Raw genomic sequence first — 13,072 nt, forward strand, 5'->3', positions numbered from 1 at the left:
CCGCACCGCGCCGCCCTGCACCCTACCGGGAAATCCCGTGCCTTGCGCCGGGAAAACGCGCACCCGGCACCGGGCTGCGCCGCTCCCTGCCGGGGAAACCGGCACCGAGCAAAGGGGAGACCCTACCGGGTGTAACTTACCGGGGTGACCCTATGGGGGTGTCCCTACGGGGGTGACCCTTACCGGGGTGTCCCTTACCGGGGTGACCCTACGGGGGTGTCCCTACGGGGGTGACCCTAACCGGGGTGTCCCTAACCGGGAGTGACCCTAACCGGGGTGTGCCGTACCGGGGTGGCCCTACGGGGGTGACCCTAACTGGGGGTGACCCTAACCGGGGTGACCCTAACCGGGGTGTCCCGTACCGGGCTGTCCCTTACCCCACCGGCCCTTCCCGCTCTCCTTCCCGTCCGGCTCCGCTCCGCGCTGTCCCGCACCGGCTCCGCTCCGCCCCGCGCCCCGGGCCCCGTCCCGAGCCGCCCCGCCCCGGGCACCGGGAGCCGCCTCCGCCCGGCCCGGCCCTGAGTCAACGACGGCCGCGGGGAGCCGCGCCCGGCCCCGAGGCGTGGGGTGGGATGGGGTGGGATGGGATGGGATGGGATGGGGTGGGATGGGGTGGGATGGGATGGGATGGGATGGGGTTGAACCCCCCGGAGCTGTCCCCCCCTGCTGCTGCCCCCACCTCCTCCGACAGGCACCGGTTGCAAAACGGACACGGGGGAAAAGGGGAAGCAGCAGGGGCCCCGGGGGGGGGGGGGGGGGCCGGTTCCTTCCCCCCTGCGCTGCTGCTGCAATGTGTGCCAGGGTGGGGGTGGAGGGAAGCTGTGCTTTTCCCGGGGGGGGGAGGGGCTGGGGGGCCCCCCCGTGTCCCCATCAGGTCCTTATTGCATCCCTGACACCGTTGGGTCCCCATTGTGTCCTAATTGTGTCCCCATTCCATGCCCATCGTGTCTCCCATCGTGTCCCCATCGTGTCCCCATCACATACCCCCCCCATCGTGTCCCCATCCCGTGCCCATCACATCCCCATCCCGTCCCCATCCCGTCCCCATCGTGTCCCCACCGTGTCTCCCATCCTGTCCCCATCGTGTCTCCCACCACTTCCCCACTGTGTCCCCATCATGTCCCCATCACGTCCCCCCCCACCGTGTCCCCATCACATCCCCAATGGACAGCCTCAGGTACTAGGGGTTCCCAGGTCACAACGGGGACCCAGAGCAAGGGCACAGCCGCAGGGCACAGGGGACAAGTGGCCCAGCAGTGCCACCGGCCAGGCCACCGAGCCCTTGCGCTGGCAGCCAAACCATGGCGCAGCCAAACCACGGCACAGCCAGCCAAACCGCCGACAGACAGACAGACAGACAGACACGTTGCGCAGCCATCTCCCGGCCCAGGGCTGGGCCAGCCGTGGGCAAAAGGGAGGAGCGGGGACGTCGGGCGCCTGGGGACACGGGGGACAGGGAGCCCTGCCCGGGCGCGCTGCTCAGCACCGCGCAGTTTCGGGAAAGGCAGAGCCTGGGGGTGCGGAGGCTGCAACCACCCAGCCTCCGCCCCGGCTGCTGCGGGATGGAAACGCGTCTCCTTGTCCCCAAACTTGGGGCAGGGGGTTTTGGGGGGGCTGGATGCGGCCATACAGCCTCCCCCTCCCCACCACCGCACTCTTCTGGGGCTGGGGACCAGCCCAGCGCTTCCCCAAATCCCCCCCCGCCCGGCCCCTGCAGCCTCCCCAAGGACAGGAGAGGTGCACCCCCCCCCCCCCCCCCGAGAGGGCACCGCAGGGTGGGATGCTCATGGGGAAGGGGGGGGTACATGGGGGGGTAACCATGACACGGGCACCAGAAATAGGAGGAAAATCCTTTATTGGGTCTCAGCCCCCTCTGTGCCAGCCCAGGCTCTGCCTGGCATGGGGTGGGGGGCTTGGGGTGGCAAACACCCCCCCCCCAATGACTGTGGCCAAGTGTCCTCCCACTGCCCGGCTTCCTGGGCTCCTCCTGGTAAGCACTGGGGGGCCTCAAAGGCTGGGCTGGAGCTGGAGGGGCCCCCCCCACCCCAGCTCCCCATCGGGGGGGGGGGACACACAACCGCAGCCACCAACACCCCAGAAGCGTCCCCAGCCACGCTGGGGACATGGGGCAGGCCTGGGTGGCACATCCCAGCCCCGGCCCCACACACGCAGGGCTCGGAGGGGGAGTCCTGCAGCCCCCCCGGGGCAGAGAGGACAGCTTTGCATAGTTGTGGTGCTGGGGGGGGGCCCTGTGGGCAGGCGGGAGGGTCCCAGCAAGGGACAGGGACGTGGCAGCGCCGGCCTCTTCTCTGCCTCCCCGGGGGGATGAGGAGAGCACGGCCCCAGCCTCAGATCCTAGGGCAGCGGACAGAGAAGGGCACGTAGAAAAAAAGGGCCTGGGGGGGGGACACACACGGTCCCCCTGGAGCAGGGGGTGCCCCAGCGCCCACCCCACAGCACCCACGCGGGGGGCAATGCCCCGGGGAAGGGGTGGTCCCGCACCCAGGAACTGGGGTGGATGGGAGCTGCTGCAGGGGAGGGATGGGGGGGAACGGGGTTTTTGCTGCCATGCCCCCCCCCAAGGCTCCACGAGCCCCCCAGGACACGACACAGGCCCACCAGGGGCGGACACACAGACACCACCTCGCAGAGTTTAATGGGGGCAGCCGGAGCTACAAGTCTCACCCCACAGCACACAGCACGCACCCCCCTCCCCAAAACAGCACACGGGGGGGGGGGGGGGGGGGACACAGGGACCCCCACTATGTGTCCCCACCCCCCCATCCCTGGCAGCAACACAGAGGCACAGCAAAAGCACACAGCAAGGGCCTGGCTCTGCTCCTCCAGCGGGCACAGAGGGGCTGGGGACACTGGGGGGCTGCTGGGGGGGGGGGCACTGGGGACACGGTGCCTGGGGCTGGGACCCCGCAGGCTGCGAAGGCACTGGGGTGCTGGAGCCAGGAGGAAAAGGGGACCCCAAAGCCAGCCCCGAGCAGTGGGCAGGGGACAATGGGGCAGGGGGTGCACCCATGGGACAGGGGGGGCACCCGGGGGATGGGGGGGGGGCGCACACTACTGAGTGCTCCCTAACCAGGGCCGCAGCTCCCATCCCAAAGAGCGGCTCACGGGGACAGGGGGCTGCACCCAACCTCCGTGGGGACGGAGGTGACCGAGGCTGGGGACACCCCCCCCAGGGTGACAGGGACGTGGCACTCAGCCGTGTCCCGCCCGGGGCTCCGCACCGGGAAGCGGGGGTGGCAGGGGACCCCCCCCGGCCTTCCAGCGGGTAAGCACCCCCAGGAGAACAGCACACCAGCGGAGAAGCCCCCGTCATGCAGGCCAGGAAAGAGGGAAGGAGCCCTTTTCCCCCCCCCCAAGGAGGGGCGAGGGAAGGGTGAAGCCGTGGGGGCGCGGGGGGCAGCCCCCACCCAGCACCCAGCACCTACTGGTTGTCCTCTCTGGCAGCGTGCAAGGAAAGAGAGACGGGGCACGGCCCCCCCGCGTTAGAAGCCCCAGAGGGGCTCAGCACCACGGTGGGTGGGCATGAGAAAGGGGCGACGGGGGCGGGGGGGGGGGGGGAAGAGCACGACCCCCCCATGGCTCAGCCTCACGGGGCGGATTCGGGGGACTCCGTGTTCCCTATGGGGTCGGAGGCAGGATGGGGCCAGGCAGCAGCGCACAGACAGGAGGCAGGACGGCCGGACACCGACAAGGAGACGGGTTTAATCCATTCCCCTCCCCCCCAGCCCGAAAAATGCCCCCCCCCCCCCCCCCAGAAGGAGGGGACGGACAAACAGCCATGGGAGACAACACTCAGCGGCGAGACGGGACACGGCGAGACGGGACCCGGGGCCGCCCCGATTTATGGCTTCTTGGGGGGGGGCTTAGCCCAGGCACGTGGCGGTGTGACCCCCCCCCGGGAATACGGGGGGGGGGGGGGTGCTCGGGAGCCTTACAGCGTTTGGTAGGTGCTGTCCTTCGACTTGATGAACTTGATGATGAAGAAGACGACGGCCTGGACGCTCAGCACCAGCACGATGCCGCCGATGAAGCTGGCCGTGTCGAAGCCGGGGGGGTGAAACTCGGGGCTGCCGGTCAGCGGGGCGCTGGTGGTGCTGGTCCCTGGGGGCAGGGGAAAGAGAGGGGGGGGGGCGTTACGGGTACCGCCGTCCCTCCCAAGCCATCCCCAGCAAGGACGGGGGGGGGATCTGGGGGTCCGAGGGAGGAAAGGGAGGGATGTGCCCCCCCCCTCAGCCCCCTCCCGTGCCGGAGCAGCCCGCTGGCATCAATAATTCAGAGGGCAGCGGCTCTGGTTACGGCCGCAGCGAGCCCAGCGCCCTCCAGATCCCGTTTCCTGGAAGAGGCTCCTCTGCCCCCAGCCCCTTCGCCTGCTGCCTGTCCTCCCCGCGCCCCCCCGGCAAGGAAAATCCGAGCTGCTGCTCGTCCTGGTGACCCCCAGTTCCCTCACCCCGGTGCTCCCCAATTCCCCCACCTCCTGTTTATTTGGGGGCTGCAGCGCGTTGGGGGACCCCCAGCCCCTTCCTGACATCACTGCAGCACTGCTCGGGGTGAGAAGGGGGGGGGGGGACAGGGACCGAGCTGTGACCATGGGGACAGGGCTGGCACCCCGTGGGCACAGCCACGGTTTAATCTCCATCAGTGCAACCCCAAGAGGGTGGCACCGCTCATCCCTCCCCAGGGGACAGGGGACACAAAGGGAAGTGGCCGGTCCCATCCCATCGGTGCCACCCCGGCCCCCCAGCCCCAACCCCACTCACGTGGCGAATGCGTCACTGGCTCCTTGCTAGGGGGCTGTGGGGGCTCTTTGGTGGGGGATTTCAGCGCTGCTGGAGGCGACAGAGAAAAGGGGGAAGACGGGGTGCCAAGTGACATCGTCTCGTGGGATTTCGCCCCCCCAGCAGCACCCCCAGCCCAAAGGCCGGGCTCCGCTGGGGGCGCGGGGTTACCTGGGCACAGGGCAGTGGTGTTGTAGAGCACGCACGTCCCCCGTGCTGCCGCCCCTCTCTGCACGCAGCTCCAGGTCTCTGCGGGAAAAGGGAGCCGGAGTTTCCCAAAGGGACCCTAGAGCACCCCATAAGCCGGGTCCTGCCCTGGGCACGCGTCTCCCTGCGGCACCCGCACCCCGGACACGTGGAGGGTTCTCAGAGCTGCCCCAAACCCAGTGCGGCCGGGAGCAGGGGGCACCAAAACCCCGCAGGCAGCAGCTGGGCTTAAAGCTGGAGGACGGAGCCGTGCTGGGCCAGGCGAGGTGGACCTTGACTGTGGAAAGCAGCCGGGGCCACGCACCCAAGGGTGCTGAGCTGGCTTTGACAGCTCAACAAGAGATCGCAGCCTCCTGGTGTTGGTCTGGAGGCCTGGGGTAAGGTCTGGCTGCGGGCACACGGGGTTGTGGGACCCCTAATGCTCACCCCCCCCCAAGGCTGAGCCCCCTCACCTGGCTCCTGGCGCGCCCCGCAGCCCACCCAGACGCAGGCGGAGCCGTTGGGCGAGGCGGTGCCGGCGGTGCATGTCTCGCAGGATCGCAGCTCGCCGCACTCTCCTGCAAAAACCAGGGACAAGAGCAGGGTGAGGGCCAGCACCCGTCCTGCAGGGACCTGCCTGTCCCCATCCCGCTGCTCCAAGGATCAACAGCCCCATCCTGTCGGGCTGCAGCCCCCCGGAGAGGTGACACCCCCCACCCCATGGCCACCCTGGGTGTGTGGGGCTCACCTCATCACCCACAACCACGGCACAGCACAAGCCCATCCCGGCTCAGGATCTTTTTGGGGAGGTTTAAAAGCCACAAGGCAGCAGTACCAGCCTGGTTGCTCCCGACCTTGCACGCTCGGCACCTCCGTGCCCTGGTTCTACCCCCCCCGGGTGCCCCCCGCTCCCCATCGCTCAGTCTCTGTGAGTCACTTGGGCGTTCGTGGCGCTGCTCCGCCAGCAGCTCTTCCCCCACACACGCTCATCATTAATTTAACGTGATGACTGTCAGCGAGGGAGGCTGCAGCGGGCTCCGGGGAGCCGCGGCCGGGCCCTCCCTGCACCCAGCTCACGCATCCCACGCCCGCGACCGCGCTTGCACCATCCCGGGAAGGGGCCGGGAGCTGTTTTTCCCAGGGGAGAACCCGTTTGCAGACTTTCTGGGGGACAAAGAGGGTGCTGGTGGCCTCCTGGGCCAGCCTCGTGCCGGGCTTTGCTGCGTCCCATCCCCATGGGCAGCGGTTTGCGGGGGGGGGGCACCCAGCCACACCAACTCCCTATGGGGTCTGCGGCCCCAGGCTTCAAACAGCTTTTAGGGTCCTGCAGGCTGCCCGGGCCAGGCCTGGCTGCTCAAACTCCTCTTGACTGAGCTCAGAGGCCTCTTTCTTCTCCCCCAGTGCCCCCCACAGCAAAAAGCAAAGTGGGCACCCGGTGGCACGAGGCTGGAAGTCGGATGCTGCGGACCCATTGCCATGGCTACGGCATGGTGGGCACGGCGCCGGCCCCCTCCCTGCGGGGCTCGGAGCCCCGCAGGGAACCAATGGGAAAGTAGGACTTTGTTCGCAGCGTTTCAGGCAGGTTTGTAATTTAAGTTATTTTTATCGCGGCAGGCACAGGAACAGACGTTTGAGCCCAACGATGTCGACTCCCGCTCCTGCTGGCAGGTGTGGGGAGGGAAACTGGGGAGGGGGGCAGCGGGGCTGGCCGAGGTCGCCCCGTCCCGGTGTCCCACGAGGCTCCCGCTCCTATAAGCAGTGGGAGGACGGGAGGAGGGGAGCAGCAGAAATTCTGGGGTTCCCATAATTCGAGCCTGGGGTTCCCATCATTTACGTTTGGGGTTCCCATAACCCATGTTTGGGGTTCCCATAGCCCGTGTTTGGGGTTGTGGGCACCTAGGCCAGGACGGCGAGGGCTTCGTGCTCCAACCCCGACTTCTTTTGGAGAGGGGCCTGCATGCTGCGCCCCGCACACGGACACCCCCCCACACCCCCCACACCCTGGGGGTCCCGGCCCCAAACCGGTGCCAGCGGGGTCCCAGGGGTGCCACGGGCCGGGCTGCGGGGCAGGGGGTCCTGGCTTGTAGGGGGAACCCTTGTGAAACGCCACCCCGGAGTTGGGCTTGCCCTAAAGCACCGCGCCCCCCCAGCACCCCCCCCCGAGGGGCCGGTCCCTACCTGCGCGGGTGGCGGCCGGGCCCTGCGCGCACAGCAGCGCGCAAAGGAACGCGCAGAGGAGCGCGCAGCGCAGCGCCCCGGCGCACGGCGGGGCCATGGCACGGCCCGGCACGGCTCGGCCCGGCACGGCTCGGCACGGCACGGCACGGCCCGGCACGGCACGGCTCGGCCCGGCACGGCACGGCTCGGCTCGGCCCGGCACGGCACGGCTCGGCCCGGCACGGCACGGCTCGGCTCGGCCCGGCACGGCTCGGCCCGGCGGGAGGTGCCAGCTGCGGAGCTCCCGGGAGAGCGGCGCGGAGCGGTGCCGCGGGCACATGCGCGCCCGCGGGAGGCGGCCCCGGCGGCGGGGGCGGGCAGGGGGCGGCCTCGCCTCGCCCCGCCCCGCCCCGGGGGGCCCGGCCCCTGCAGGGGGGGCCCCAGCCCCCAGGCTGCCCCCGCCTGCCCGTGGGAAAACCGGGGCTGCGGCCCCCCCCCGCAGAACCGCAGGCTGCAGGTTGCGCTGCTCCCACTGCTTGCACTGCTCACACTACTCACACTGCTTACACTGATCGCACTGCATGCACTACTCACTCTGCTCACACTGCTTGCACTGCTCACACTGCTCACACCACTCACACGGCTTGCACTGTTCCCACTGCATGTACTGCTCATGCTGATCTCACTGCATGCGCTGCATGCACTGCTCGCACTGCTCACAATACTCACTGCACAGACTGCTCGCACTGCTCTCACTATTCGCTCTGCTCACACTGCACACGCTTCTCACACTGCTCACACTGCTTGCACTGCTCACGCTGCTCACACTGCTTACATTGCTCACACTGCTCACACTGCTCACTCTTCTCACACTGCACGCATGCCGCACATGTTGCATGTACACCGTGCACACACACACACACACGCCATGCACTGCACACGCACTGCACACGTTGCAGACACTGCCCGCACACTGCCCGCACACTGCACACACACTGCACACTGCGTACCCTGCTTACACATCTGTCTGTGTGCACGCTGCATGCACACTGCATGTTGAGCAAACACCGCACACCCCCCACACTGCACTCACTGCATGCTGTGTGCACGCTGCATGCTGCACGCCCCACGCACAGCACACGCCCCATACATGCTGCGCACCGCGCATACACTGCGCACATACTGCATGTGCTGTGTATAAGCTACACACCGCACACGCACACACTGCACACACTGCACGCACGCGCACACGCACTGCACACACACTGCACACACCACACACATGGCACACACGACACATCCCACACCACCACACACTGCATATGCCGTATACACTGCACACGCCAGATGTGTGTGGCGGGGGGATCCCTCTGGGGTCGCGGCACCGGGGGGGCCCAACCCCCCCCCCCCCCCCCCCGGGGTTCAGGACTGCGAACAGCTCCTGCCGGGCCGAGCCGGGCCGAGCCCCCCCCGTCTCCCCCTGACCGTCGGGGGCCTCCCCCCCCCCACAAGCCCCCCCCGCCGGGCGCTGTGCTCCGATGGGATGCTCGCAGCCGATCCCGGTGCGCTGAGGCACCCCCCCCGCCCCATACCCCTGTAGGGTCTTGCCCGGGCCCCCCCGCGGGGCCAATCCTGCTCGGGGTGGGCCTGGGAGGGTCCCGGGGGTGCATCTCCTCCTCCTCCTCCTCCTCCTCCTCTTCTTCCTCCTCCTCCTCCTCCCTGCCAGCCGCCCTTCCCGCAACCCCGCGCCGGGCCAGCCCTTCCCGGCTCTCCCGGCGATGAATTAATTATTCAGGGTTAATTATTCCCGCGTGGGAAAGCCAGACGGAGCGCCCCGGCCCCGGAGCGGTGGGGGGGCAAGCACCCCCAGCCACGCAGGGTGGGGGAGGATCCCTCTTTGCACCCCCGCGGCCGCCCCCACATCCCTTCCCCGAGCGGAGCCTCCCACGGCCGCCCCCACATCCCCCCCCCGAGGGAAGCCCCCACATCTCTGCAATGAGGGGGGGGAATATTTTTCGGGGGGGGTATTTGCAGGGCTCTGCATCACGGCCCTGCAAGGGCTTCGCAAGGACGTGGCGGGGGGAACCCGAGCTGTCGGGGGGGGCCTTTGGTGTGGGTCTGGGGGGGTGTGAATAAAGGGGGGCGGGCGTGGGCCGGGCTGGGGGTGTGTGTGTGGGGGGGGGCTGTTTTTATGAATGGGCAGCTCCAGCCCCGCTGCGATTACTATGCGGCGCGCGCGCGCCCGCGCTGCTTTGCGGGGCGCTGATTGGCTCCGGCGCGCTATTGACGTCACAGCGGGGGGAGCGGGGCTGCTTTGGGGGGGGGGGGGGGGGGGACGGCGGTGAGTCACCCCCCCCACCCCCCCGGAGGGCTTCGGTCGCTATAACTCGGCGGCGCCCATGGCAGCGGGCCCCCAGCCCGGGCTGCGGCCGAGCATCCCGGCAGGTGAGCGCCTGGCACCGGCCTTTGGGGAGGGGGGGGCACCGCGATTTTTTTTTTTTGGGGGGGGGGGGCACCGGGAATTTTGGGGGAGGCAGCGGGATTTTTTGGGGGAGGCACAAGGAATTTTGGGGGGGGCACCAAGGAAGGGGTGTGAGCTTGCTTGGGTGAAGCACCGTAAGGGGAGCAAGGTGCCCCCCCCCCCCCCCGCTGGGGCTGTGCTGCCCTCCCAGAGCACTCCTCCCAGCCCCCCCAGCAGGGGACGCCCCCGCTGGGGGGGCACTGGGATGCTGAAGGGGGTGGGCTGGACCCCAGGGTGGTGGGGCCGCCCCTTTCACCTGCTGCTGTTCATCCCCATAACATCCCCCCTCCTTTTTTTTTTTTAAGGCTGGGGGGGACATTAGCTGGGGGGGCAGGACAGCGAGGCCAGACCCACTCTGAGTATTTACCCACCCAAACCGTGCGATGCACAGTCCCCCCCCCGCCCCGGCAGCTAATGCAGGCAGGAGAGAGCGGGCAGAGCTCTCCGCTTTTATTTATTTATTTTTCCTCCTTCCTTTATCAATGCAAAAATTATTTATTTTTCCCTGCAAAAGAAGAAAAACCAAAGCCAAACCAAAGCTCGTCTGGAAAAATGCCCTCTTTGGGCCAACGGTGAGCGTGCCCCGAGCGTGCTGCTCCATCCCGCTCCGCCCGAGATCGTGGGGACAACTTTTTGGGGAAGCCCTGCGGGGGGGGGGAACCCGGGTGCGCAGGGCTGGGTGGCACGGGGACGCACGGGGGTGCTGATGGGGTCCCCTCGGTTTTGGCTCCGGCAGGTCAGCCTCCAGCAGCATGATGGAGGACGGGCCTCGCAACTCCAGCACGGGCCAGCGAGGCTGGTTCGCGGCCAGGAACGGGAGCGGCGGCTCCTTGGACCTGGAATCCGTGGTGCAGCCGCTGCCCTTGAACCCCTGGGACGTGGTGCTCTGCGTCTCCGGGACCATCATCTCCTGCGAGAACGCCGTGGTGGTGGTGGTCATCTTCTACACGCCGGCTTTCCGGGCTCCCATGTTCCTCCTCATCGGCAGCTTGGCCACGGCCGACCTCCTGGCCGGCCTGGGGCTCATCCTGCATTTCGCCTTCGTCTACTTCGTCCGGTCGGAGGCGGTCAGCCTGCTGACGGTGGGGCTCCTGGTCACCTCCTTCACGGCCAGCGTCAGCAGCCTGCTGGCCATCACCATCGACCGCTACCTGTCCCTCTACAACGCCCTGACCTACTACTCGGAGAGGACGGTCACCAGGACTTACATCATGCTGGTCCTGGCCTGGGGAGCCTCCGTCTGCTACGGGCTGCTGCCCGTCATGGGCTGGAACTGCCTGAAGGAGCCCTCGGCCTGCAGCATCGTCAAGCCCCTGACCAAGAACCACCTCATCATCCTCTCCGTCTCCTTCTTCATGGTCTTCGCGGTGATGCTCCAGCTCTACGTGCAGATCTGCAGGATCGTGTGCCGGCACGCCCAGCAGATCGCCGTGCAGAGACACTTCCTGGCCAGCTCCCACTACGTCACCACGCGCAAAGGCATCGCCACCCTGGCCGTCATCCTGGGCACCTTCGCGTCCTGCTGGCTGCCCTTCGCCGTCTACTGCCTCCTGGGGGACTACAGCTACCCGGCCCTCTACACCTACGTCACGCTGCTCCCCGCCACCTACAACTCCATGCTCAACCCCGTCATCTACGCCTTCAGGAACCAGGAGATCCAGAAGGTGCTGTGGGCCGTGTGCTGCGGGTGCTTCTCCCCCACCATGCCTTTCCGCTCCAGGTCGCCCAGCGACGTCTGACGCGCCGCCCCCTCCCCGGCCCGGCTGCACGCCTTGTTTTTTTTTGGGGGGTCTTTTATTTATTTATTTTTTTATTTTTATTTTTTCCTCCTTTTTCGTCTCGCTCCTCCCTGCCAGAGACACGCTGCTGCAGCTCGTCCCGGCCCTCCCCTTCTGTGCACAACCCCCCCGCCCCCCCCCCGCCCTCTATTTTTCCACTTTTTGAATTTACAGAAGAAAAAAAAAGCGTATTTTTATCCATAATATAATCTATATTTCTGTGTGCGCGCGAGAGACAGGGGGCAGATCCTCATATTTTCTTTAGAACTATTTACGACGCGTTATTTTTTTAAGGGGGGGCGACACCAGAACCTTTCACTCCCCTTTGCCTTTTTACAGCGTTATTTACCTCAGATAGTTAAAATATATTTTTTACATTTATTGGGGGGGGGGCGGGGGAATGTACATGGGGGAAATCGCTTGCCAGAGAAGGAGGGACCCGGACCCACCCCCTTCTCCCAGCTGTCCATACATCTATTTATTTTTTGGGTAAATTATTTATTTTTGGGTAATTCTTCCCTGCCGGCCAGGCGCAGCGCTGGGGCTTGCTGCCCTCTAGTGCTCGCTGGCTTTGGGCGGGGGGGGGGGCCCCAGGGGCTCGGTGCCCCCACCCCAGCAGCCTCGGGGTGTCCCCTCAGAGCCCCCCCATTGCACCCGGGGCCGCCCCGCTGCCGGTTGCCCCCCCCTCCCCCCCCCCCAGCCGCTCACCAAAGCGTTTCTTTGCACTGGGATGGGATTTGCACATTTTTTGGGGGTGGGGGGGGATGGATGCGAGGGGCCCCCTTGGGCGGGGAGCGGGGAATCCTCGCTGTGGTGTTGCACAGGGCACGGGGCTGGTTCTTGTTTACAACCTTTGGGGGGGGGGGGGAATAAAAGTAATTTGTGATACGGTGATGTGCGGCTGTGTCGTGTCGGCTGGGGGGAGCGGGCTGGTGCCCCCCCCCGTGCCCAGGCAGGGCCTTCACCCCGCTTTGTCCCCCAACGTTCCCATTAAGAAATCCCAGTGACAGCGCTCCCCCCCCACACAAAGCATCCTGATAGCGGGATCCCTTCCTCGGGGGGGGCAACACGGGGGTCCCCAGCCTCAAAGCAGCTCCGGGGCCACAGCCGTGCAGCCCCCCCCGGGGGCAGAAATAACGCCCCAAACAGAGCGAGGGCTGACGAGCCCCCCCCGGCTTGGTCAGGGGGGTGGCACGAGGGTGTCATGGGACAGCCCAGGACCTGTGCTGGCACACAACTCGGGGTGCCCACCGGTGGTGGCGATAAGGCAGGGTTAATCACCATGGTGTTAATTAGGGCAGCTCGCCCCCCCCGGGAACGGGGCTCTGCACCTCGTGCCCCTTGCTCTTGCTGCCCAGCACCATCCCGGGGAGCTGCAGGTTTCCTCCAGGCCCCTGAGCAGCCCCAAACGTGCTGGGTGCAGGGCGCCGGGGGGTGACATCCAGGCCGGGGGCTCAGTGGCCGGGGGCTGTTTTGGCAGCCCCCCCTCCCCCGTCCCTGGCCTGGCTACATCTCGGGCTCAGAGACCTCGGCAGCCCAGGGGTTGGCGCTGAAGGAAATGAAGATTTCCTTCCTTGTCGTGGCCCTCGCCGGACACCGACAGGCTGAGCATGGGGACGGGGAGGTGGCAGCAA

General features: G+C 67.2%; 2 protein-coding genes across 3 annotated transcripts; one reads left to right on the forward strand and one right to left on the reverse strand.

Annotated features, from left to right (window-relative positions):
* Positions 1-1,838: 1,838 nt before the first annotated feature.
* Positions 1,839-7,316, reverse strand: CD164L2 (CD164 molecule like 2). Of its 2 annotated transcripts, none has more exons than XM_050715186.1 (6): positions 7,161-7,316; positions 5,456-5,560; positions 4,968-5,045; positions 4,779-4,844; positions 3,957-4,122; positions 1,839-2,355 (listed from the first exon to the last, which is right to left on the reverse strand). In XM_050715186.1, exons 1-6 carry the CDS (start codon positions 7,255-7,257, stop codon positions 2,349-2,351), a joined length of 519 nt encoding a protein of 172 aa, XP_050571143.1. In that variant the 5' UTR covers positions 7,258-7,316; the 3' UTR covers positions 1,839-2,348. The 2 variants fall into 2 exon arrangements, with proteins under 2 accessions (XP_050571143.1, XP_035418248.1); XM_035562355.2 differs by having other exon boundaries at positions 4,779-4,847; positions 7,161-7,315.
* A 3,096-nt stretch (positions 7,317-10,412) lies between these two features.
* On the forward strand, positions 10,413-11,399 carry GPR3 (G protein-coupled receptor 3). Its single transcript, XM_035562017.2, has one exon. The coding sequence runs from the start codon at positions 10,413-10,415 to the stop codon at positions 11,397-11,399; it is 987 nt and encodes a 328-aa protein (XP_035417910.2).
* Positions 11,400-13,072: the final 1,673 nt, after the last annotated feature.

This window comes from Cygnus atratus, chromosome 23, assembly GCF_013377495.2.
Source record: "Cygnus atratus isolate AKBS03 ecotype Queensland, Australia chromosome 23, CAtr_DNAZoo_HiC_assembly, whole genome shotgun sequence".
Lineage (NCBI taxonomy): Eukaryota > Metazoa > Chordata > Aves > Anseriformes > Anatidae > Cygnus > Cygnus atratus.

What these genes read in the sequence shown, in the direction of transcription:
- CD164L2 (XM_035562355.2), bottom strand. Translation starts at nt 7,257, where the DNA reads ATGGCCCCGCCGTGCGCCGGGGCGCTGCGCTGCGCGCTCCTCTGCGCG. An exon ending in CACCACTGCCCTGTGCCCAG is followed by an intron (nt 4,848 to 4,967) that starts GTAACCCCGCGC and finishes TGTCGCCTCCAG; the next exon opens with CAGCGCTGAAATCCCCCACC. An exon ending in GCCAGTGACGCATTCGCCAC is followed by an intron (nt 4,123 to 4,778) that starts GTGAGTGGGGTT and finishes CCCTGCCCCCAG; the next exon opens with GGACCAGCACCACCAGCGCC.
- GPR3 (XM_035562017.2), top strand. Translation starts at nt 10,413, where the DNA reads ATGATGGAGGACGGGCCTCGCAACTCCAGCACGGGCCAGCGAGGCTGG.